Source organism: Salvelinus alpinus, chromosome 21, assembly GCF_045679555.1.
Source record: "Salvelinus alpinus chromosome 21, SLU_Salpinus.1, whole genome shotgun sequence".
NCBI lineage: Eukaryota > Metazoa > Chordata > Actinopteri > Salmoniformes > Salmonidae > Salvelinus > Salvelinus alpinus.
The window spans coordinates 3822316-3848406 of record NC_092106.1 but is presented as its reverse complement, the minus strand read 5'-3'; the positions used below and the strand labels follow the sequence as shown (position 1 = coordinate 3848406).

The following is a 26091-nucleotide window of genomic DNA, read 5'->3' as shown; positions in this document are numbered from 1 at the left end:
GGATCTAAACCCCTACTGTCTCCCTATCTCCGTCTCTCTCTCTGTTATAACCATATGTCCCGGCCAATTCACGATTAAACAATTAAATTCACTCCGGGATTCGCCAGCTTTATTACATTATTCCTGAACTGGAGTCCCCCCCCCCACCCCCCGTACAAAACCCGAGCTCTGTTCGCTTTCTTCTCTCCAACTCCCTGTCAAAGTTCATGTAGTCCTCTGTTTCTCTATTAGTGATGGGGTGGTGCTGAGCAGTCTAGGTGGTGGTACCTAGTCTAGGTAGACAGCTGCAGGACCAGAGCCTGTATTCAAGACCCAGAGTGCTGATCTAAGATCTGTCCATACAATCTTATTCACATTGTGCTCTAGATCAGTACTACTCTGAGACGCTTTATAAATACAGGCTCAGGACTAGAGGTTCTAGATCCCAACAGCACGTCTGCTCTATTCTGGACACTCATCGAACGAGGCTAATGAGGTTAGCGCTTAGCATTGCAGCAGGAATGCCATTTACCGGACCACCGCTAACTGCTAACTTGTAACCAGGAAGGCTAAGCTAACAGACCCCTATTAGGAGACTAAATGGGCTACACCACCTCACCACACACTGAGGCATGTGTGTATATATGTGTGTGTGTGTGCGTGAGCAAGACGAGAGAGGGTAAAATAGTGCTCCGATACTTTAACGCCACTTTCAACGTCTACTTTTCACCACAAGCAATCAAAGGATGATACGAGGCGAGATATATCTGTCACAGAGACGCAGGATTCATCTCTCAGCTTCAAATCTACCTGACGTTTCATACCAAAGTAAATCTACTGGAAATCTCACCACAAGCACACACAAACAAGCACACACAAACAAGCACACAAACACTTCAAAATGAATACACATCATGCTCTGAACATTCTACTTATAATGAAGGATATACGATCAAGGTACATATACCTGTTTCATAATCAAACATTGACCCCAAACATCTTAAACCGCTAGAACATATCTTGGAACCCACACTTTGACTTAGGACATTTTTACATACGCAGACACACTCACACATGCGTGCATACACATACAATGCCTTCAGAAAGTATTCAGACCCCTTGACTTTTTGCACATTTTGTTACGTTACAGCCTTGTTTTAAAATCTACACACAATATCCCATAACGACCAAGAAAAAACAGGTTTTTAGACATTTTTGCAAATTATTCAAACTAAAAAACTGAAATACCTTATTTACATAAGTATTCAGCCCATTTACTATGAGATTCAAAATTAAGCTCAGGTGAATCCTGTTTCCATTGATCATCCTTGAGATGTTTCTACAACTTGGAGTCCACCTGTGGTAAATTCAATTGATTGGACATGATTTGGAAAGGCACACACCTGTATATACAAGGTCACACAGTTGACTGCATGTCAGAGCAAAAACCAAGCCATGAGGTCGGAGGAGTTGTCCGTAGAGCTCAGAGATAGGATTGTGTCGAGGCACAGATCTTGGGAAAGGTACCAAAGAAGTTCTGCAGCATTTGAAGGTCCACAAGAACACAGTGGACTCTATCATTCTTAAATAGAAAAAGGTTTGGAACCACCAAGACTATTCCTAGAGCTTGCCGCACCGGCCAAACTGAGCAATTGGGGAAGAAGAGCCTTGGTCAGCGAGGTGACCAAGAACCTGATGGTCACTCTGACAGATCTCTAGAGTTCCTCTGTGGAGATGGGAGAACCTTCCAGCAGGACAACCATCTCTGCAGCACTCCACCAATCATGCCTTTATGGTAGAGTGGCCAGACGGAAGCCACTCCTCAGTAAAAGGCACATGACAGCCCGCTTTGTTTTGGCAAAAGGCACTTAAAGGACTCTCAGACCATGAGAAACAAGATTCTCTGGTCTAACGAAACCCCAGATTGAAGTCTTTGGCCTGAATGTCAAGTGTCACATCTGAAGGAAACCTGGCACCGTGGAAGCATGGTGGTGGCAGCATCATGCTGTGGGGATGTTTTTCAGCGGCAGGGACTGGGAGACTAGTCAGGATCGAGACAAAGATGAACGAAGCAAAGTACAGAGAGATCCTTGATGAAAACCTGCTCCAGAGCGCTTAGAACCTCAGAATGGGGCGAAGGTTCACCTTCCAACAGGACAACAACCCTAAGCACACAGCCAAGACAATGCAGAAGTGGTTTTGGAAAAAACTCTGAATGTCCTTGAGTGGCCCAGCCAGAGCCCGGACTTAAACCCGATCGAACATCTCTGGAGAGACCTGAAAATAGCTGTGCAGCAACGCTCTCAATCAAACCTGACAGAGCCTGAGAAGATGTGCAGAAGAATGGGAGAAACTCCCGAAATACAGGTGTGCCAAGCTTGAAGCATCGTACCCAAGAAGACTCGATGCTGTAATCACTGCCAAAGGTGCTTCAACAAAGTACTGAGTAAAGGGTCTAAATACTTATGTAAATGTGATATTTCCGGTTTTTATTTTTAATAAATTAGCCAAAATGTCTAAAAACCTGTTTTTGCTTTGTCATTATGGGTTATTGTGTGTAGATTGATGAGGGGGGGGGACGATTTAATCAATTTAGAATGTAACGTAACAAAATATGGAAAAAGTCAAGGGGTCTGAATACTTTCCAATGGCACTGTACACACGCACAAAAGGCTGCACGCATACTAAAACATATGCCCTGCAGATGTAACATGGAAAGAGACACAGGTTCTGTGCGAAGGAGACGAAGCGCAAAAAAATACCTGAAGAATGCAAAGGAAGTGCATTTGGAAAGTATTCACACCCCATCACTTTTTCCACATTTTGTTACGTTACAGCCTTATTCTGAAATGGATTTGCTGGTGACACTGTCTGTGATTTATTTAGAATTCAAGGCACACAACCAGCATGGCTACCACAGCATCTGCAGTGATACGCCATCCCATCTGGTTTGCGCTTAGTGGGACTATCATTTGATATTCTACAGGATAATGACCCAACACACCTCCATTCTGTGTTAGGGCTATTTGACCAAGAAGGAGAGTGATGGAGTGCTGCATTAGATGACTTGGCCTCCACAATCATCCGACCTCAACCCAATTGAGATAGTTTGGGATGAGTTGGACCACAGAGTGAAGGAAAAGCAGTCAAGAAGTTCTCAGCATATGTGGGAACTCCTTCAAGACTGTTGGAAAAAAAATCCAGGTGAAGCTGGTTGAGAGAATGCCAAGAGTGTGCAAAGCTGTGGTTACTTTGAAGAATCTCAAATATAAAATATTTTTGGATTTGTTTAACACTTTTTTGGTTACTACATGATTCCATATGTGTTATTTCATAGTTTTGATGTCTTCACTATTATTCTACAATGTAGAAAATAGTAAAAAGAAAGAAAAACCCTGGAATGAGGAAGTGTGTCCAAACTTTTGTCATGGTACTGTATGTAAATGTGATATTAAGGCTGTAATATAACACAATGTGGAAAAAGTGAAGGGGTCTGAATACTTTCCGAATGCACTGTGTAGGAGCGGGGAAAAAGAGAGGCAGATTAAACTAACATTAATTCCTCCACAACGATCCCTGTAGCGCGAAAGAGAGCAGGCGATGAACGAGCAACAATGTAATTTCTGGTATTTATTTATCCTTAAAGAGTTGGTAAATGGGGCCGCTGGAACTTCAAGGCCCCTTGATTGCCATGACGGCTAATTAGGCAGAAATATGCAATTTAGGGAAAATGTAGGGATTAATTAAATGTTTATTTCTCTTCGCCCCTCCCTGGGATTGGTCTGGGGATTCCATGGTGTGTGTGTGTGTGTGTGTGTGTGTGTGTGTGTGTGTGTGTGTGTGTGTGTGTGTGTGTGTGTGTGTGTGTGTGTGTGTGTGTGTGTGTGTGTGTGTGTGTGTGTGTGTGTGTGTGCAGGCACGCGTTTTTGTATGGGTGCGTGCATTCGTGGCACGTTTCGGTGATGCCATCAATCTCTGCATTGGGAACGTGGATGTCTGTGTCATTGGCAGGCCATGGCACAGACCGGGAAGAGAATTGTTATGTCTAATTCTGGACAGCACAGCCACAGAGCCAAACTATCAGGGAGTTAAGGAGAAGGAGAGGGGGAAATAGGGATAGAAGGAAGGAGGTGAAGAGAGAGAAAGGAAAGAAAGGGGGAAGAAGGGAGAGAGGGAAGGAAGAGAATAGTGAGAGAGGGTAGGAAGAGAATAGGGACAGAGGGAAGGAAGCGAGGGAAAAGGAGAGGGAAGACTGGAGAGTGAGATGAAGGGATTGAGGGAAGTAGGGCTCCCGAGTGGCGCAGCAGTCTACGGCACTGCATCGCAGTGCTAGAGGCGTCACTGGTTCCATCCCGGGCTGTATTACAACCGGCCGTGATCAGGAGTCCGATAGGGTGGCGCACAATTGGCCCAGCGTCATCCGGATTAGGGGAGGGTTTGGCCGGGGCAGGCCGTCATTTTAAATAAGAATTTGTTCTTAACTGACTTGCCTAAAATAAAATAAAATAATGTAGGGAAGGAAGAAGAGGAAGGAGGTGGGTCGTTCCACAAATAAAGTACATTTTGTGTAGTGTAACTTGGTAAAACACAACAACGTACATTTAACAAAATTGTAACATTCTGTCATAAAGAGCAAATGTTCAACTTCATAAAAATCATGTTTTCCCATGTTAACGGGTACTTAAAAAAAAAAGACTATTGTAAGTGACATTAAAGTAACAGGGTTGGGGTTTTCATCTTAAATCAGCCAGAAATCCCTTGTGACAGGGGGAATGGAAGATTGTTCTGTGAAACAGGGAGGGGAAATTGAATGCAAGTTTCACCCCAAAATTGAAATTGTAAAAACAAATGGTAGCCTATCTTTTCCATATGAACATAAAGCATATTTCTCTAAAATATTGTGCACACATTTGTTTACATCCCTGTTAGTGAGCATTTCTCCTTTGCCAAGATAATCAATCCACCTGACAGGTGTGGCATATCAAGAAGCATGATCATTACACAGGTGCACCTTGTGCTGGGGGACAATAATAGGCCACTCTACAATGTGCAGTTTTGGTCACATGCTACAGATGTCAAATGCTACAGATGTCTCAAGTGGAGGGAGCGTGCAATTGCCATGCTGACTGCAGGAATGTCCACCAGAGCTGTCGCCAGAGAATCTAATGTTAATTTCTCTAACATAAGCCGCCTCCAACGTCCAACCGGCCTCACAACCGCAGACCACGTGTAACCTCGCCAGCCCATGACATCTACATCCAGCTTCTTCACCCGCGGGCAGTGTCTGGGACCAGCCACCTGGACAGCTGATGAAACTGAGGAGCATTTCTGTCTGTAATAAAACCCTCATTCTGATTGGCTGGGCCTGGCTGCACTCCTGCCCAGTCATGTGAAATCTATAGATTTTGGCCTAATGAATTTATTTGGGCTGATTTCCGTATATGAACTGTACCCAAGTCAAATCATTGAAATTGTTCCATTTATATTTTTGTTTTGTATACATGTAGTCTATATTAATGGGCACTTCATTTAGTATAACAGGATTTTAAAATGCAATATTGGTGCACAACTTCTACGACCCAGGTAAGGACCGAGGGAGGAAGGGAAATGAGGAATAGAGAGAAGTATATGGACCTCTGTGTTGGGCAGAAGTGACCGCGTGGGAATACAGCCAAATAAGGGAGGGGAGAGAAACCAGAGAGGGAACGAGGTGAAAAGAGAGAGGGAGAAGATGGAAATCTGTATGAAATTAGGGAGACCATCAAAGGGAAAAAAACAGCATATCCACGCCATCTGTCGTTAAGGTCTGCAACTTGATATTGGAGAGGACAGGTGTCTAAATATTTATCAACCCTGCTAAGTTAATTCCTGTGTTACTGTGTCTTAAAAAACGACCCTCGCTAATCCAATCCAAACTAACAATCACTTTGAAAGGCTGGTAGGGGGAAAAACACAAAACCTTCAAAGCAGTTCAGCCAATGCATACAGAACGCATGCTCTTTTCCGGTCTGTCATTCCTTCTCTCCCTAGTTCTCTCTACATGACAGGTGCATTTATAGAGGCTCGCCGAGAGGGAGATTTGGACCGAGCGACTGAATGTAAGCATCTCTTATCTTCCTGTGCTTCAGATCAATCAAGAACCGCTTAATAATAACTATCATACAAAACACGAATAAATGCTTACAATGTTTATACTGCATATAAAGGACTACTCATCAAGTACTCATTTATTAATGGTTAAAAAACACTACTTATAAATAGCTTATTAATGTGTATTCATGAAAGTTATAGTATTACCAACTGAAGTGTTACCAACCGATAGAGATGTTCCTAACAGGCCAAATATAGACTCATCCAAACTTTTTCTTGAGCTGGATGTATGTTTCCACAGGTTTGTTGTCAATTTGTTGTCACCAGTGAGTCAAAAAAAAAAGAAGTAAATTCAATAATGAGGGGGAACATTTATTCAACGTCTGTATGAAATACTTTTTAAGTAGGAGAGAAAGATTCATGTGGATCTACATCGCATAATCATTATCTGCTCAGCTGGCAAGGACATAAACCATTTCATCTGGGAGGAGTGCTCCCTCTCGCTCTCTCCCTCCAGCTCCCGCTTTCTCTCTACCTCCCACTCTCTCTCCACCTCTTCCTTTTCTCCCTCCAACTCCCTGTTTCTCTCTACCCTCTATCCACCTCCCTCTATCTCGTCCTTTCCTTTCTCCTCTCACCCTCCATATCTCTCGCTCCCTCTCTCTGCCACAATCATAAAATTATTAAAATGCCGTTTGGCTGCCATTAATCAGGGGGCGGCTGTGATAAATCCAGCGCAGTCTCCTCTGACAGTACATTAGTCACCGAGTTCCTGCGCCCTAAGAGACAGCGAGTAATGGGGCGCAAGTCGGACGGGGTCAATCATAAACTCATCAAATGCGTCATTTAATTTCTCCATTTAGACAAACACAATTTGTTTATGGGATGGATATCAGGTGTTCGCCGATGAGGGACGACGCTGAGAACGCAGATCCATTAATCAGACCCTGATTACGGCGGCGACGCAGCGGTTGTTCATTCTAATTCGCTCATTGCGATCAACAAAGAAAACACACGGGCGGAATACCAGGCCATTAGCAACAGTTTGGGGATGGCACAATTATTTCCCCATATTAAATAAAGTGATGATGAATGGTTCGATGCTAAATAAAACAAAGAGCTTTTTATTACTTCAATTGCGAGCACACACACACACACCTTCCTCGCCCTCGCCCCTGTACATGATACAGCTAGTATGAAAGAGGTGCTTTTCAAACTACCAGAACACAAACAGTTCGACAACAGTAAAATAATCGGATTTATATGTTAATGAAAAACAAGATCCATTCCTTATTTACCCCCATCGTAAACTTTCAACCTTGTCTACCTAATTGAAATCAGCGGGAGAGCCAGTTACATGGTCAGCTAACGTGTCAACAAAGTTCCATTTTTTTTTTTTTTTATCATGCAAAACTAGGCATCAATTAACCTTACAAGTTCCCCAGTGGCCTGTCCATGCAAGCCTACACGTCCTCTTCTCCTGCTGGTTTAATGAAACACACACACAGGCCCTAAAGAGCTGAGGTTAGCACCGACATGGGTGTTACCCCCGTCAGAGGGAATGGGAGAGCCTACCTGGGCCAAAAGTGCACACACACACTCAGGCATGCATGCATGCATGCATGAGACAGACAGACAGACAGACAGACAGACAGACACAGACAGACAGACAGAGACAGACAGACAGACAGAGACAGACAGACAGACAGACAGACAGACAGACACCAGTAATGAGAGTGCAGGGCAGGGCAGACAGAGTGCTGTATAACAAAGGACAGATTACAACCACAACAAAGCGTAGTGGTACCATATACAGCAGAGGGAGAGGTAGCTAAGATGTCTGCCAACACTGTGGTGTTGTGCTGGGACTGAGTCAAAGGGGATAACAGCCACAGAATAATGTGAGGTGTGAACAGACCCCATGCTTTCAGAGTCAAGTAGAAGAACCCCCCCCCCCCCCCACATTGGGATTCAATGAAGCCCCCCGCAATCCCTCCCTTTAAGAAGAAACACCCCCACCCTCTCCCTCCGTCCGTCCCCAAAACCCCCCCAGACACCTCCTCTAGCTGCCAGCGGTACAAGGTAATTCAATTACTTAGCAAAGTTTACTTAACAGTAAATGGTAAGCAAAATTTAAGGTGATTTCAAATTTGCTTTCATTCCACTTCAATGGAATGAAAGCACATTTCCAGCCTGTTTCAGGCTCTGTCTGCAAATAATTAGCACATACATTTGCATCAAAATCGTTTAGACCATATGTTGCAGGAAATTATGGAAAGCAGCAAATTAAAAAATATTCTCGTTCTCTTACGGAAATGTGTACGGGGAGGAGAGGAAGGAGGGAGAGAGAGAGGAAGAAGGGAGAGAGCGGGCGGCATTAACACGTGGCTTTAAATGCCGACAACAAGGAGGAAGAGAAAAGGGAGGAGGAGGAGGAGGAGAGAGGGAGAGGTGGGGCAGAGAGAAATTATTCCGTTTGGATTTGAACATACTCATAACGCTCTGTTTCCAAGAGCTCACCAGATGCTGTTTGAAATCTGCCAACAGAAGAAAGACATGGCTTCCATCCCCCCCCCCCCCCCCCCCACACACACACACACATCCATTACTCTTCTCCCTTTTTTCTAAAGTGCTTAACAACCTCTATCACACCGCTCATCTATCTACACACCTCCTCCTCTCGATTTGGAAATAAGAGGCACTCTTAAAAAAGGTTCAACGACAAATTTCATCACAAATCACCAACACACAAATCAGGGAGATTGAGTTTCCTGGAGAGAAAAAAACGCCGCCTTACTTAAAACTATGGGAAAGTGATTACATCGGGGATACATTGATGTTTATTTGTGTGAACGCCTAAGAAATGTAAATTGACATTACATTTGATGGGATGACGGAAATGATGGCAATCGTGAAAAGCAGGTACTCAAAAGCGAGTCTGACAAACGGAAAATACAGAAATACGTAGTGTACTCTCAAGGAAGAAACACAACACTCTATGACAAAGAAAAAAATGCTAAAAATATGTAATTCATTTGGACAGAATCAGCCCTCCACCTTCATGAAAAAGGCACAGGTTGGGTCTCAAACGGGCCCCTTTTCCCTATAGTGCAATACGTTTGACCAGGAGCAGGGAAAGAGAATGGAAAGGGGGATACCTAGTCAGTTGTACAACTGAATGCATTCAACTGAAATGTGTCTTCCGCATTTCACCCGACCCCTCTATAGGGGGTCCTTATCGTATCACCTTCTAACACAATCCCTCCACAACCACAAGAATCAGAGAGCGGGCAGGAGGGTCTGTGTTGTGTGGATACTACCCTCAAAACAAACAGAGGAATCAATTTGACATAGAACCTCTGGTACACATGTAACGGATGTGAAATGGCTCGCTAGTTAGCGGTGGTGCGCGCTAATAGCCTTTCAATCGGTGACGTCACTTGCTCTGAGACCTTGAAGTAGTGGTTCCCCTTGCTCTGCAAGGGCCGCGGCTTTTGTGGAGCGATGGGTAACGATGCTTCGTGGGTGACTGTTGTTGATGTGTGCAGAGGGTCCCTGGTTCGCGCCCGGGGGGACGGACTAAAGTTAAACTGTTACACACAGTCGGTCAACCCACAACAGGAGACGAAAACCAGCTCACTTCCCAGTCCTCCCTCCCTTATCACCCTATAACTGAATCCTACCCCTCTATCCACCCACCCATCCGGGTTTCACTCTACCTGGGTATCAGTCAATGTGTCACCGTGCCCATCTCAATCAGACTAATACGGTTAAGTGAGTTGCGGGTGGAGGGTGGTGGCCCCCAGCCTCTTTGATAAAAGCTTATTCAGGTATTTGGGGGGGGGGGGCTGCGCGGCGGGCCCGACCACTTCCCCTTTGAAGAGAATAATTACGATTGTTGACTGGAACAGTGAGGTAATGGCACATAAATCCAGCCTGATCAATGGTTACAGGCCACAAATTACAGACTGTCACTCCTCTATTATCCTTTCAGATAAACACAGAACGAGCCTTTAACTGACGGGAGAGGAGGAATTCAGACGTCAGGGTTTTTTTGGGGGGGGGGATAGTGTCGTTGTTTTGTTTGTGGTGGTAGAAATACAATGTAACATTAAAAAAATGGAGGGTGGCTTGGGTTGTTGCCACATAGGGGAATGAAGCTAAATTGACTGAGTTAAGGGAATTCAAAAAAGAGCATTGAATCAAAGCGTGTGCTACATATTTAACCGGGAACTATCCCGTGTGATCTTGCAACTAAACATGGGATTTTTTTTATTCAATGGCTTTGGACTAAAACATGACTGTATGTCCTCTCTCCGTGGAACATACTCAAACTGACTATGAAAATATTTTGAATGTGAAGATTGGTCGTGTGTCTTACATGCTCTATTGGTCTTCTCAAAACTCTGACAGGACACTTGACCCTGTCGAAAAGTTCATTTACAAACCTGTTCCAATAATCAGAATCTGTTTTTCAGAACTCGTGACTGTTCAGGTATATAGTCAATAAATCATGCAACTTCTTACGAGAAGGTTGAACGTGTGTATGATTGGTCTTCTCAAAACTCAAACAGCTCCAATTCAACGTTTTTCAAACCCCACACATCTCAGCTCAGATGCTCCCCCAATAATAACACTACTAGTACAAACTGTTACGATGACATAGTTCTAGTTATTACAATGGGATTCCCCTGCGTTTGAGAGGTAGGAGGGGGACATAGCTTCAAGGGAAATCCCCATGGCTGTGTCCCAAATGGCACCCAGGTGGTCAAAAGTAGTGCACTACACAGTGAATGGGGTGCCATTTGGGACACACACCTGTGAGTGTAACTACTGTCTGAAGTTTGTGATAACCATGTCCAGAGAGGTGCAGCGCAGCTAATAATCACACAGCTCCAGCTATACAGAGAGCGACAGAGAGAAGGGGATGGAATTGTATGATTGTGATATAGGGACAGGGTGAAGATAGAAAATGTACCGACAAGAAAAAAAGGGTGAGGAAAGTGTCTCTGTGTGTGTTCGGCGTGTGTGTGAGTGAGTGTGTAAATGTGTGAGAGTGTTTGAGAGTGTGTGTATGTGGAGAAGGGTGATGGATATAAAGGGAGCTAAATTAAAAAAGAAGAGAACAGAGAGAGAGAGGGACGCTCCGTCCGAGTGGTGTCTTAGTTACCGCCCCACTTCGACCCTCTCTCGCCCTCATCCCGCTCCTCAACAAAGGGTGGCAGCTCCCTAAACGTGCCGAATTAGCCCATTAGTTCTAGAGGGGTCGAGGTGACACCCCTCCATGTATGTGGTCTGTTCAGCCCACATCTGTTCAGGCCCTGCTAGTGGGCCACAGGACCCCTGATGGACCCGAGACCCCGAATGCTCCCATTTACTGTGTAAGAATTAGTCAAATCACATGCCCCTAAGCCTCCCCTCGCTCCCTATATAGGCCTGTGTGTTGTGTGTCTTGCTACTGCTTCGCCACCTATTTTGGTTTCAATGGTAAATCACCAAAGCGGAGTAGGGGACTCCCAAATGTGTCCATTTAAAGACCTGTCTGCTTAACGCAAGACACGCACACACACACACACACACACACACACACACACACACACACACACACACACACACACACACACACACACACACACACACACACACACACACACACACACACACAGTGAAAAACAGTGTTAGTGTTCCAACTATAGCTAGCTATACCACTAGCAGTGAGGTACTGCCGCTGCCAAGTTCACCACTCTCCTCTGATGGGATCTTAAGGAGTGTTTGTTTTTTCTGTCATCAATGGTTCCAATAGAGAGAGAAAAAAAAGTTTTCGGTGACCTTCAACCCCACTGGGTCCTTAGTGGGTGTTCTGCAAACACGTCCTATTGATGAGGGGCTAAGGAGGGACGAGCGAGCAGAGGTTTATTGGAGTGGAGGCTGATAGCTTAGCTGCGTCCCAAATGGCACCCATAGGGCTCTGGTCGAAAGTAGCGCACCGTGTGAGTAGGGTGCCATTTGGGACGCAAGCCTTAATGCAGTAGAGGAGCTGAGACAAGTGTAGAAGTGTGTGTACATGGATGTGTGTGGTGTGTGCATGTGTCTGTATGCGAACGTCTGTGTGTGTCTTAAGAGATATTTTTTTGTGGGCGAGTGCGCGTACGTGCCTGTACATGCGCATGTGTGTTTGATGTACCCGTATGTGTACGCCATGTGCGTATGTGTGTTTCATGTACCCGTATGTGTACACCATGTGCGCATGTGTACCCGTACACATATACGGGTCTTTCTATAAACCAGGGTACCAGTGAGGATTTCCTACGCTGGACAACTTGTTAAAGCTGTTGATAAGTCATTTTTTCATGTCATTAGATTAAAATATAAAATATCTATAGTCAATCAAATTCACAAGTTGATTTAAACCCTTTATTGTGGTTGGTGACTTGGCGGATTTGTCCAAAATCGTGTGACTTAAAATATTACTTTTCTGTCCTTGCGTTTATGGCGGTGTAAGTTGTTGTTATATCATATAATAAGAGTTAATCAGTTCAATTAGACATTGAGGTTCAACCCTGTAAGAATACTGGATCTAACTGTCGGGCAGTTTTTTGTATATAGATCTCAGAAATTCAGTGTATCTACGTAACATTTCGTGTCTCCTTATGTTACAGGGTGAAAACATTTTTCCTGGGCACACAAATCCAAAATAATAAATGCGACTGCGAAAACGAATGCTTCTAACCGAAAGAGTCACCTTACCTTGATACTTAAAACCTAAATCGATACTGTCATTAACGTGGTTCTTCAATAATTATGCATATTACTTGTTGGATGCGCATTTGGTGTCCAGCTGATGAGTTACGCTGTGATAACTTCACACATCACCGTCTGATCCAGGAAGTAATTTTCCCAATGACAGTCAAGTGACGAACAGCTGTTGTGATGGCGCAATCGATGCATCAACAGCCCAAGTGCTGGGGGAAAAAAGTGTTTGTGAGGAATGTCCAGAATATGTTTGTTACGCCGGGGAACACAGTTGCGCCTGGATCCATGTTGGATCTAATATCCCTAGCGAATTGATGTTGATCATCGGTTGCTCTCTGCTTGATTTACAGCAGGGTCTCGTTGGATTAACAGGGAAAGCATCAAGGCAATGTGTTCATGTTTTCATATGTTTTTGTGCCTCGGATTGGACACGGAGTCAACCGTGCGCAATTGGGTAGGATAAACTGTTGTGCAACATCCAATGCTATTCCTATGAATTATTCTGGATATAATGCAATAAAATGCAAATTAATTACTTAAAAATCATACAATGTGATTTTCTGGATTTTTGTTTTAGATTCCGTCTCTCACAGTTGAAGTGTACCTATGATAAAAATTACAGACCTCTACATGCTTTGTAAATAGGAAAACCTTCAAAATCGGCAGTGTAACAAATACTTGTTCTCCCCACTGTACATTCACTTTTATTCCTCTAAAATCCTTTTTTACCTCAGTTTCAAACCATTTTGAATTGATTATCCCAATGTCACACATTGGCCCTACTACTTATATCCTGAACAAAATTATAAACACAACATGCAACAATTTCAATGATTTTCTGGGTTACAGGTCATATAAATAAATCAGTCAATAGAAATGAATTGATTAGCCATGGGTGGGCCTGGGAGGGCATAGGTCCACCCACTGGGGAGCTAGGCCCAGCCAATCAGAATTCGTTTTTCCCCACAAAAGTGCTGTATTAACAGAAATACTCCTCAGCACCCATCCCCCACCACTTGTATTGTCCCCCGCATAAGGTGCACCTGTGTAATGATCATGCTGTTTCATCAGCTTCTTGACATGCCACACCTGTCAGGTGGATGGATTATCTTGGCAAATGAGAACTGCTCACTAACCGGGATGTAAACACATTTGAGAGAAACAAGCTTTTGTGTGCATAGAAAATGTACGGGATCTTTTATCCCAGCTCATGTAAAAATGGGACAAACACTTTACATGTTGCGTTTATATTTTCATTCAGTATAGAAAGACCCATATGTGTGTTCACGTGCATGTGTGCATTGATGTGTCTTTCAGAAGGAGGGGTGGAGAGGAGAGGGTAGAACAGAGAGAAGAGAGGCACATGTGTCTGAGGGGAGTGAGCAACAGAAGCCATTCTAAAAGCCTAATGTTGACACTGGGGATTAGTGGGCAAAGACAGACACAGGGGAGAAATATCACGCTGCACAGGGCATATGTGGGAACCTGGCTGTCACTCTCACACACACACACACGTGTGCGCACACACTAGAGCATGTGAACACCACACACACACACGTGTGCAAAACACATACACGTGACTATCGCATGCACGCACGCACACACCCGCACGCGCACACACACAGACAATGTTTTGGGGAAAAAATAAATCCTCTTGAATTGATTAGATTAGTGTGGGTGTCTGTGTGAGTGATTGAGAGGGGAATAGCTGAAAAAACAAGGGGTGTGAATGAAGCCCCCCCCCCACCCCCCACCGGCTCAATGCTCAGGCCAGGCAGGAAGTGACCCATAAACATATCTTTCCAGCTCTTTCATAGGGGGCCATTGTTGCCCCCCGTACTACCCCCTCCTCTCCTTACCACCCCCCAGGCCCCAGTGAGCCTTAAGCGGGCCAGCGGCCCAGCCGAGAGCGCTCATTACAGGCCCGCAGAGCCCACAGAGCTCCCGCTCAACAAAGGCCTGAGAGGCTTTAGCCAGGGGATGATCTGCTTTCTACTGACTAGAGAGAGTCCTGGAGTCCATCGAGTGACAAAGAGAGGCGCAGAGGGGAGGATGGGAGGAGGAGGGGGAGGGAGGGGTGAGGGTGAGCGGGTGGCTTTAAGGATCTCTGGGGAGGTAGGAGGGAGAGAGCGAGAAAGACTGGCGGGCGCTCAGAGAGGAGAGGAGGAAAGGAGGAGAGAGCAGGGGCTTAAGCGACGGCGGGCAGGCGAAGACGTCAGGACATTAACATTCACAAACCTCCAACATCTGCTCTTACACACACACACTGGAACAAAGACAGAGAGCAAGAGATGGAGGGGGGGGGAGAAAGAGAGGAGGGAGAGAGAGAGAGAGAGATGGGAGGAAACAGAGAGCGAGAGAAACAAGTTGAGAGAAAGACAGAGAGAGAGATGGCATACAGAAGAGTGAGAGAACGGGAGATGGTTTGTTTCTGGACTCTGTCATCATCCTGCATGTGGTTCCATATCAATTAGAGAATCCACTCAGTGGCTAAAAGGGTGAATGGAGTGGAGACAACAGATGCTCCTAATTTACTGACAAATTCATAGATAAACACACACACACATGGACAAACACATGCAAGCACAAACACACGTGAATGGCTCGGCACGCAGACAGACAGACAGACAGACAGACAGACAGACAGACAGACAGACAGACAGACAGTGAGCTAAAGGAATGGGTAAGGACAGGCCATGCTCATTACAGTGACATTAGAATTACAAGGACAAGCTTCTGGTGATCAGTCAGGGCCTGAAGTGCAGAGGGAATCTAGAACAGTCAATGTTTAGTGTGTGTGTGTGTTCTGTTGTGTGTGTGAGAGTGTTTGTGCATGTGTACATTACCCCAAATTTACCAGACCACACCTAAACAGCTACAGTTGAAGTCGGAAGTTCACATACACCTTAGCCAAATACATTTAAACTCAGTTTTTCACAATTCCTGACATTTAATCCTAGTAAAAATTCCCTGTCGTAGGTCAGTTAGGATCACCACTTTATTTTAAGAATGTGAAATGTCAGAATAATAGTAGAGAGAATGATTTATTACAGCTTTTATTTCTTTAATCACATTCCCAGTGGGTCAGAAGTTTACATACACTCAATTAGTATTTGGTAGCATTGCCTTTAAATTGTTTAACTTGGCTCAAACGTTTCAGGATGCCTTCCACAAGCTTCCCACAATAAGTTGAGTTTTGGCCCATTCCTCCTGACAGAGCTGGTGTAACTGAGTCAGGTTTGTAGGCCTCCTTGCTCGCAATCGCTTTAACAGTTCTGCCCACAAATTTTCTATTGGATTGAGGTCAGGGCTTTGTGATTGCCACTCCAATACCTTGACTATGTTGTCCTTAAGCCATTTAGCCAGTATGTTTGGGGTCCTTGTCCATTTGGAAGACCCATTTGCGACCAAGCTTTAACTTCCTGACTGATGTCTTGAGATGTTGCTTCAATATATCCACATAATGTTCCTTCCTCATGATGACATCTATTTTGTGAAGTGCAACAGTCCCTCCTGCAGCAAAGTACCCCCACAACATGATGCTGCCACCCCTGTGCTTCATGGTTGGGATGGTGTTCTTCGGCTTACAAACCTCCCCCTTTTTCCTCCAAACATAAAAATGGTCATTATGGACAAACAGTTCTATTTTTGTTTCATCAGACCAGAGGACATTTCTCCAAAAAGTACGATATTTGTCCCCATACGCAGTTGCAAACCGTAGTCTGGCTTTTTTATGGCGGTTTTGGAGCAGTGGCTTCTTCCTTGCTGAGCGGCCTACCAGGTTATGTCGATATAGGACTCGTTTTACTGTGGATATAGATCCTTTTGTACCTGTTTCCTCCAGCATCTTCACAAGGTCCTTTGCTGTTGTTCTGGGATTGATTTGCACTTTTCGCACCAAAGTACGTTCATCTCTAGGAGACAGAACGCGTCTCCTTCCTGAGCGGTATGAGGGCTGTGTGGTCCCACGGGGTTTATACTTGTGTACTATTGTTTGTACAGATGAACGTGGCACCTTCAGGTGTTTGGAAATTGCTCCCAAGGATGACTTGTGGAGGTGTACAATTTTAGGTCTTGGCTGATTTCTTTTGATTTTCCTATGATGTCAAGCAAAGAGGCACTGAGTTTGAAGGTAGGCCTTGAAATACATCCACAGATACACCTCCAATTGACTCAAATGATGTCAATTAGCCTATCAGAAGCTTCTTAAGCCATGACATAATTTTCTGGAATTTTCCAAGCTGTTTAAGGGCACAGTCAAGTTAACTTCTGATAATTAATTAGATCATTCTAAGCGAAATAATCTGTCCGTAAACAATTGTTGGAAAAAGTACTTGTGTCATGCACAAATTAGATCTCCTAACCAACTGCCATTAAAATACAAATTTTAATGACCCCAACCTAAGTGTATGTAAGCCCCCTATTCTCTACGTATATACACCCCTATTCTCTATGTATACAACCCCCTATTCTCTACATATACATCCCCCTATTCTCTACGTATGTAACTCCCTATTCTCTACGTATATACACCCCTACTCTCTATGTATACAGCCCCCTATTCTCTATGTATACAGCCCCCTATTCTCTATGTATTTAGCCCCCTATTCTCTACGTATACAGCCCCTTATTCTCTATGTATATAGCCCCCTATTCTCTATGTATATAACTCCCTATTCTCTATGTATTTAGCCCCCTATTCTCTATGTATATAACTCCCTATTCTCTATGTATTTAGCCCCCTATTCTCTATGTAAACTCAGCAAAAAAAAGAAACATCCTCTCACTGTCAACTGCATTTATTTTCAGAAAACTTAACATGTGTAAATATTTGTATGAACCTAACAAGATTCTACAACTGAGACATAAACTGAACAAGATCCACAGACATGTGACTAACAGAAATGGAATAATGTGTCCCTGAACAAAGGGGGGGGGATCATAATCAAAAGTAACAATCAGTATCTGGTGTGGCATTAAGTACTGCACCAGCTGCATTAAGTACTGCAGTGAATCTCCTCCTCATGGACTGCACCAGATTTGCCAGTTCTTGCTGTGAAATGTTACCCCACTCTTCCACCAAGGCACCTGCAAGTTCCCAGACATTTTGGGGAATGGCCCTAGCCCTCACCCTCCGATCCAACAGGTCCCAGACGTGCTCAATGGAATTGAGATCTGGGCTCTCGCTGGCCATGGCAGAACACTGACATTCCTGTCTTGCAGGAAATCACGCACAGAACGAGCAGCATGGCTGGTGGCATTGTCATGCTGGAGGGTCATTTGTTGCCATTCTGTACCTGTCCCGCAGGTGTGATGTTCGGATGTACCGATCCTGTGCGGGTGTTGTTACATGTGGTTTGCCACTGCAAGGACGATCAGCTGACCGTCCTGTCTCCATGTAGCGCTGTCTTAGGCGTCTCACAGTTCGGACATTGCAATTTATTGCCCTGGCCACATCTGCAGTCCTCATGCCTCCTTGCAGCATGCCTAACACAGAACACAAACCGGCTGCGCACGTGCGCCATCGTGCATAAATGTATTTTGTCCCCCCACACGAAACACGATCACGACACGCAGGTTAAAATATCAAAACAAACTCTGAACCAATTATATTAATTTGGGCACAGGTCGAAAAACATTAAACATTTATTGCAATTTAGCAAGCTAGCTTGCACTTGCTAGCTAATTTGTCCTATTTAGCTAGCTTGCTTTTGCTAGCTAATTTGTACTGGAATATAAACATTGAGTTGTTATTTTACCTGAAATGCACAAGGTCCTCTACTCCACCAATTTATCCACACATAAGACGGTCAACCGTCATCTCTCATCCTTCCAGGCTTTTTCTTCTCTTGACTTTATATTGCGATTGGCAACTTTCATCAATTAGTTGCATTACCGCCACTGACCTCGTTCGTTTTCAGTCGCCCACGTGGGTATAACCAATGAGGAGATGGCACGTGGGTACCTGCTTCTATAAACCAATGAGATGGGAGAGGCAGGATTTGCAGCGCGATCTGCGTCAGAAATAGAACTGACTTCTATTTTAGCCCTTGGCAAGGCAGACGCTTGTTGGTGCGCGCGAGCAGTGTGGGTGCAATAATTGAATAATATAGATATCTAAATTTATTTTGCAATATAGATTCCTAAATTTATTTCAAATTTTATTTTGGTGTAGTCAGCCTGTAAGGCACGTTCACGCAGATGAGCAGGGACCCTGGGCATCTTTCTTTTGGTGTTTTTCAGAGTCAGTAGAAAGGCATCTTTAGTGTCCTAAGTTTTCATAACTGTGACCTTAATTGTCTACCGTCTGTAAGCTGTTGGTGTCTTAACGACCGTTCCACAGGTGCATGTTCATTAATTGTTAATGGGTCATTGAACAAGCATGGGAAACAGTGTTTAAACCTTTTACAATCTGCAAAGTTATTTGGATTTTTACGAATTAGGGACGTTTCTGTTTTTGCTGAGTTTATATAGCCCCCTATTCTCTATGTATATATAGGGAATAGGGTGACAGAAGGACGTAGCCCAACTTATTGCAATCCCTCCATGTCATGAACCAGAGTCTAATAGATGTTTCAATCCTTTGAAGGGCGGGTGAACAATCACAGCTAATACACCACTGCACATCCTCAATACTGGGACCCAGCGGAACTGGAGACGGGATAAGAAGTATGGATAGAGCCTGAATGGCTAGTCCAACTCCACATCTCAAAGACACATGTGTATGTGCTATCCCACACATGCACAAACACACATGTGCATGCGCCCACACGCACCCCACAAACTACCTCCCCACACACATTTTAGTCATTTTGCAGAAGCTCCAGAGCGACTTACAGGAGCAATTAGAGTTAAGTGCCTTGCTCAAGGGCACATTGACAGATTTTTCATCTAGTCAGGTCGGGGATTGGAACCAGCGACCTCTCGGTTACTGGCCCAACACTCTTAACCGCTACCTGCCCACCCACCCACCCACCCACCCACCCCCACACCCACACCCACACCCACACACACACACTTGCCCAGCTGTGCGTCTTCCCTTTCGGATCTAAAGGGGAGGGGAATGTCCAGTGGATCAGCAGTGCAGGTGTCAGAACTGGCCCTACCTCAAGAGACACTGGCAGTATCCCAAATGGCACCCTATTCCCTAGTGCACTACTTTTGACCAGGGTTCATGAAGGAAACAGGGTGCCATCTTGGTCAAAACTAGTGCACTATGTAGGAGAATGGGGTGCCATTTGAGGAGCAGCCACTGCCTTGGAAATTAGAGGGATTCATTCGGGGTGAGAAGGCCTGGGAAGGAATGGAGGGATTCACAGCCCAAAGTCAAGCATGGCCCAGCTCACAGGATCAGCGCCAGACAGATGGAGAGAAGGACAGGAGAGAGAGAGAGAGAGAAAGAGGGAGAGAGAGCGAGAGCGAGAGAGAGAGAGAGCAAGCGAGAGAACGAAAGAGAGAGAGTAAATGAAAGAGAAGAAACAGAGAGAGATCCAAGATCCTGCCAAATCTGCCGAGGCGTCGGAGGAATGACATCCACATTAGAACGTCGACTAAAAGAGTGCGGCGGCCGGGTTCCTTTCTATTGGGCCATAAAAGGCTTATTACGGATGTGGTTCTGTGGAGAGAAGAGGAAAGCCAGAGACACGGTGGGTGCATTAAACACGCCGTGTGCGCATCTGGCTGTCTGTTATCCGTTCTGCAGCCCAGAGGTGAACTGCACTTAAACCCGGGGTTCTTTTATGACGGCCCGCTGGCATTATGAGAACATTAGTATCACGTGGGGGGGAGGGAGGGGGGGTCTATAATAATATACACACACACACACACATTCACGCACGCACACACACAGGCATCATTATTAGCACGCGGCCATGCAGGCGAAGCCAGGGAGACGATAGGAGCCCTGGTATCCACGGATACACAGGAGTGACGCTCACTGTCAGCCTATGATCTACACACACTCTCCAGACAACGTTATGGGGCTGGGATGATGATGATGATGATAACATTAAAGTACATACTGTGGATTCTACAGGTAGAGTAAGTACATTTCACAGAACAGTATCAAGAAGAGAGAGTTTTCCCCTTGCTGACGAAGGAATAGGAAAAACTCCTGGCCCTCCGTAAAAGACACGGCAAAGATTCAGGCAAAGATTCAGCCTGGTCCTAGACTCATGGAGATGATCTATTGATTATGCTTTATACAGGGGGACAAGTCCCTAAGTGACTTACAAACTAATTCACTGGTAGTTGCCTTACTAGCCTACCACCAGAGTAGTGTTCTAAAATTCCCGCCACTTTCCTAAAATTCCCAGAAATCCAGGTTAAAAGATTCTTGGAATCAGAATGCAATAACAAGGAAATCCAACCATCCTCCAAATAGGATTTCTGAAAAACATTGGTTAAAAGTAGTGCACTATAGGGTGCCATTTGGTTGTGTTGCCATGTCAGTGTCCATATTAACCACAGGCCTCTGATCAGCAGCAGTGACAGTGCCATATAAAGACCAATTACTCAACTCCAGACACTCAACACAGCCACAGCAGCACCATTCATATCCAACGGAAATGAGTAAAACATGGAGAGACTGGGATGGCTGGCCAGCATTCGTCCTCTCTCTCTCTCTCTCTCTCGTTTCCTTGCTCGCTGTCTCTCTTCCCCTCGTTTCCTTCCACTCACTCGCTCTCAATCTTTCTTTCTGCCTCCTCTATTCCTCCTCTCTTTCTCACTCCCTACCTCGTATCTACTACCCTCGTCTCTCTATATCCCTTTCTCATCCGCCCTCTCACTCTTTAGTGTCACGTCGCAAAAATACTTCCAATAGTTCCACTGGGTATTGGCCCATGCAGCATACAGCTAGCTCAGTGTGTGTGTGTGTGTGTGTGTGTGTGTGTGTGTGTGTGTGTGTGTGTGTGTGTGTGTGTGTGTGTGTGTGTGTGTGTGTGTGTGTGTGTGTGTGTGTGTCTGTCTGTCTGTCTGTCTGTCTGTCTGTCTGTCTGTCTGGAAATTGGATGTTTAGGATGTCTTTCACAGGCCTGTGCAGCAGAGTGAGGTGGGTGGTTCCGAAATGATGAATGGCTGTCATGCCCTTTTTATATGTTTCCTGTGAAGCGCACACACAAACACACAGTCACACACACAACTAATTGCACACACACACACACACACACACACACACACACACACACACACACACACACACACACACACACACACACACACACACACACACACACACACACACACACACACACGCACCTAATTGCACGCACGCACGCACACACACTCTCTCTAACACACACGCACACACCTACACTCACAAACTATCTCTCTCGCTCTCACACACTCTCCCTCTTTTTCTCAAATTAAAAAACAAAGGGCCTGACCCTAAACACTCCCCAGTGATTTCTCTCTGCACAATTTCAGCCTCTTACATATGGTTCACAATAACACTCCTCAAAAGACAGTGTAATGTACAGTGTATTTGGAAAGTAGACCCCGTGACTTTCCCCACGTTTTGTTACATTACAGCCTTATTCTAAAATGGATGAAATGTTTTTTCCCCCTCATCAATCTACACACAACACCCCATAATGACAAAGCAGAAACTGGTTTTTAGAAATGTTTGCAAAAAAAAAAATGAAATATCACATTTACATAAGTATTCAGACCCTTTACTCAGTACTTTATTGAAGCACCTTAGGCAGTGATTACAGCCTCGAGTCTTCTTTGGTATGACGCTACAAGCTTGGCACACACATATTTAGGGAGTTTCTCCCATTCTTCTCTGCAGATCCCCTCAAGCTCTGTCAGCTTGGATGGGAGCGTCACTGCACAGCTATTTTAAGGTCTCTCCAGAGATGTTTGATCGGGTTCAAGTCTGGGCTGAAGTCACTCCTGCGCTGTCTTGGCTGTGCTTAAGGTCGTCTGAGGTCCTGAGGTTTCCTCCAGACGTGATGCTTGCATTCAGGCCAAAGAGTTCAATCTTGGTTTCATCAGACCAGAGAATCTTGTTTCTCATGGTCTGAGAGTGCTTTAGGTTGTCACGCCCTGGCCATAGAGAGGCTTTTATTCTCTATTTTGGTTAGGCCAGGGTGTGACTAGGGTGGGCATTCTAGTTTCTTTATTTCTATGTTTTCTGTTTCTATGTTTTGGCCGGGTATGGTTCTCAATCAGGGACAGCTGTCTATCGTTGTCTCTGATTGGGAATCGTACTTAGGCAGCCTGTTTTCCCACTTTAGTTGTGGGTAGTTGTCTTCGTTAATGCATGTATAGCCTTACGGAGCTTCACGTTCGTTTAGTTGTTTATTGTTTTGTTGGCGACATTTAAAAATAAAGGGAAAATGTACGCTCACCACGCTGCACCTTGGTCCTGTCATTTCCACCCCGACGACGATCGTGACATAGGTGCCTTTTGGCAAACTCCAAGCGGGCTGTCACGTGCTTTTTACTGAGGAGTGGCTTCCGTCTGGCCACTACCATAAATGCCTGATTGGTGGAGTCCTGCAGAGATGGTTGTCCTTCTGAGAGGTTCTCCCATCTCCACAGAAGAACTCTGGAGCTCTTTTAGAGTGACCAACAGGTTCTTGGTCACCTCCCTGACCAAGAACCCTTCTCCCCCAAATACTCAGTGTGGCTAGGAAGACCAGCTCTAGGAAGAGCTTATACAATTTAAGAAGAATGGTGGAGGCCACTGTGTTCTTGTGGACCTTCAATGCTGCAGAATTCATTTGGTAGCCTTCCTCAGATCTGTGCCTCGACACAGTCTCGGAGCTCTAGGGACAATTCCTTGGACCTCGTGGCTTGGTTTTTGCTCTGACATTCACTGTCAAATGAGGGACCTTATATAGACAGGTGTGCGCCTTTCCAAATCATGTCCAATCAATTGAATTTACCACAGGTGGACTCCAATCACCTGTTTTCGCTTTGTCATTATAGGGTATTGTGTGTAGATTGATGAGGAATTTGCATTACATTTTATTTAATCCATTTTAGAATAAGGCTGTAACGTACATTTTTGGGGGGGAAAGTCAAGGGGTCTGAATACTTTCCTAATGCACTGTATACACGGCTCAGATGATGAAATATGCGTGTTTGAGAGGCGCTCGCCTACAGTAATAACATGGGCCTGAAGTATTGGGAGAAATGGCGGCTAGTCTGATGCGTATGGGGTGTGTGTGTGTGTGTGTGTACGGGGGTTCCGTGTGGCTCAGTTGTTAGAGCATGGCGCTTGCAACGCCAGGGTTGTGGGTTCGATTCCCACGGGGGACCAGTACAAAAAAAGTATGAATGTATGTACTCACTACTGTAACACACTGCTAAATGACTACAATGCAATTATCTGCACAGGAGTCATTACTGTACTATGATCAGCCATTAGCAGTGTGTTTACTCTATACATGACAGGTTGTCTGTGTAAGGACTGTACTAGAATCAGCCACTAACCTGCAGCACCAGCTGGAGTCGAGCCTTGGCCTGTTCTGCAGGTGTCTGCAAGAGAGGGGAGAAAGAACCTTCAGAATCACACTTTAACATTTTATTATGTATTTTTATTTCTTCCTTACTATTATTTTTCAAGTTCGGGACAATATAGGATATTCAATTAATACGGGGGGGAAAAATGGTGTTATATTTTTTATATATCTGAAATATTCTCTGGTGCGAACATTTAGCATTTAACTTGCCTTATGTATAAATAGCTTTTTTCAGTCATGTGGTTATTAGTTATTTGGAGTACAATGACAACACCTCTATGGACCTTGGAACTCGACGGAGGAGCATTATCTGTGGGTTTCAGACGAGAGTCAGCAGATGTTGACTGTGTGTGTGTGTGTGTGTGTGTGTGTGTGTGTGTGTGTGTGTGTGTGTGTGTGTGTGTGTGTGTGTGTGTGTGTGTGTGTGTGTGTGTGTGTGTGTGTGTGTGTGTGTTTCAGACGAGAGTCAACAGATCAGCACACAGGGGGCAGAGCATCTGCAGCACCACCGAATAAAAAAAAAAAAAACTTTTCTCTCTCTGAAAAGTGAAGCACTCAAGGCGTACGAAAGAAAAAATGAAATAAAAAGGCGCCAGCAACAAGTCTTTCGAGAGACGGAAAACAGAGAGCATTTAAGTGGGATGAGAGATAAAGAGTCATGATAGCTCTGTCCTGTAGTGTGTGTGTCGGCACACATGTGGGTGCGTGTGTGCGCTTACGTATGCATAGGTGTGTGTGAGTGCGTGTCAGTGTGCGCCTACTGATTTGACAGCTGTATCGGGAGGCGGACTGAGCAGCGTTTTGACATGCCTCAAAAGGCCCGGGTGTAATTCCAATATCTCTGCTATTAGATTTGAGGAGTCTTAATTGTCAAGGAAGAATGATAGTCATCGGGGTGGAAGCGTTATACAGCCCGGGCCGCCGCCTCAGATTGCGATTGCTCTCTAGGAAGCAAGGCACACGCACGCACACACACTGTAGGATTAGAGGAGAAATTAAATGCTAATGGTAGGAAATTTGAATGTGGTGCCTGGGAATATCATTTAGATGGCGAGGGAGGCGCGGGCCCCACCGCTGACAGCCCGCCTCATCCCGCATAAATTTGATTTATCAAACTGTAAACTTGTCACTTCGTAAAAACGTCACTTTTCGTGGCAGCCGGGAAAATATAATGACCCCCTTTTATGTAAAAGTGTCACTCGGCTGTGTCTTAGATGACAAACACGTCAACCTCGTCTTTCTTTCCGTCTAACCTCCCCCCGCCGCTTGGTATAAAGACACATCGTATTCCCCACCTTTTAAAAAACACGGGTTCGTCGCCGAGTGGGTCTTTGAGAGTGGCGGGGTGCAGGGTTTTGTTCCCGTTGGTGGAGGTGACAGTGCGGATCAAACTCAGTAGGACTGGGGACTGTCAGACAGCTGTAATTATCAATCAGACTGGGAGAGATGACTGAGTGACAGGAGAACACCCAGGGCCCTCACACGCATACCCAGATTCACACCTCCCACCACACACACACACACACACACACACACACACACACACACACACACACACACACACACACACACACACACACACACACACACACACACACACACACACACACACACCAGTGTTGCAAAAGAAAATTGGGGGTAAAAACGAAAACACGAAGCAGACCTTTCTGGTCCTTTAAAAACCTACTGTATGTAAAATATTGTGTGCTATAGAGCTTGGGAAATCAATGGGACTTTGAATGACACCAAAATGTTTGTTTTCCTAAAGAAGTTAAATTCGCTTCGTGTTTTGTTT

The 26091-nt window shown here is 44.9% G+C and overlaps 1 protein-coding gene across 6 annotated transcripts in view; it reads right to left on the bottom strand.

Moving 5' to 3' along the window:
• LOC139547603 (negative elongation factor E-like) overlaps nucleotides 1–26091 on the bottom strand; it is a 191689-nt gene that overhangs the window by 50425 nt on the left and 115173 nt on the right. For all 6 annotated transcript variants that reach the window (XR_011669560.1, XR_011669561.1, XM_071356546.1 and 3 more), the window contains one exon: nucleotides 24268–24312. Coding sequence is in view for 4 of the 6 variants with exons in the window: in XM_071356546.1 (XP_071212647.1) it covers nucleotides 24268–24312 (45 nt within the window). In the remaining 2 variants the exon portion in view is untranslated. The remainder of the gene's footprint in view (nucleotides 1–24267; nucleotides 24313–26091) is intronic.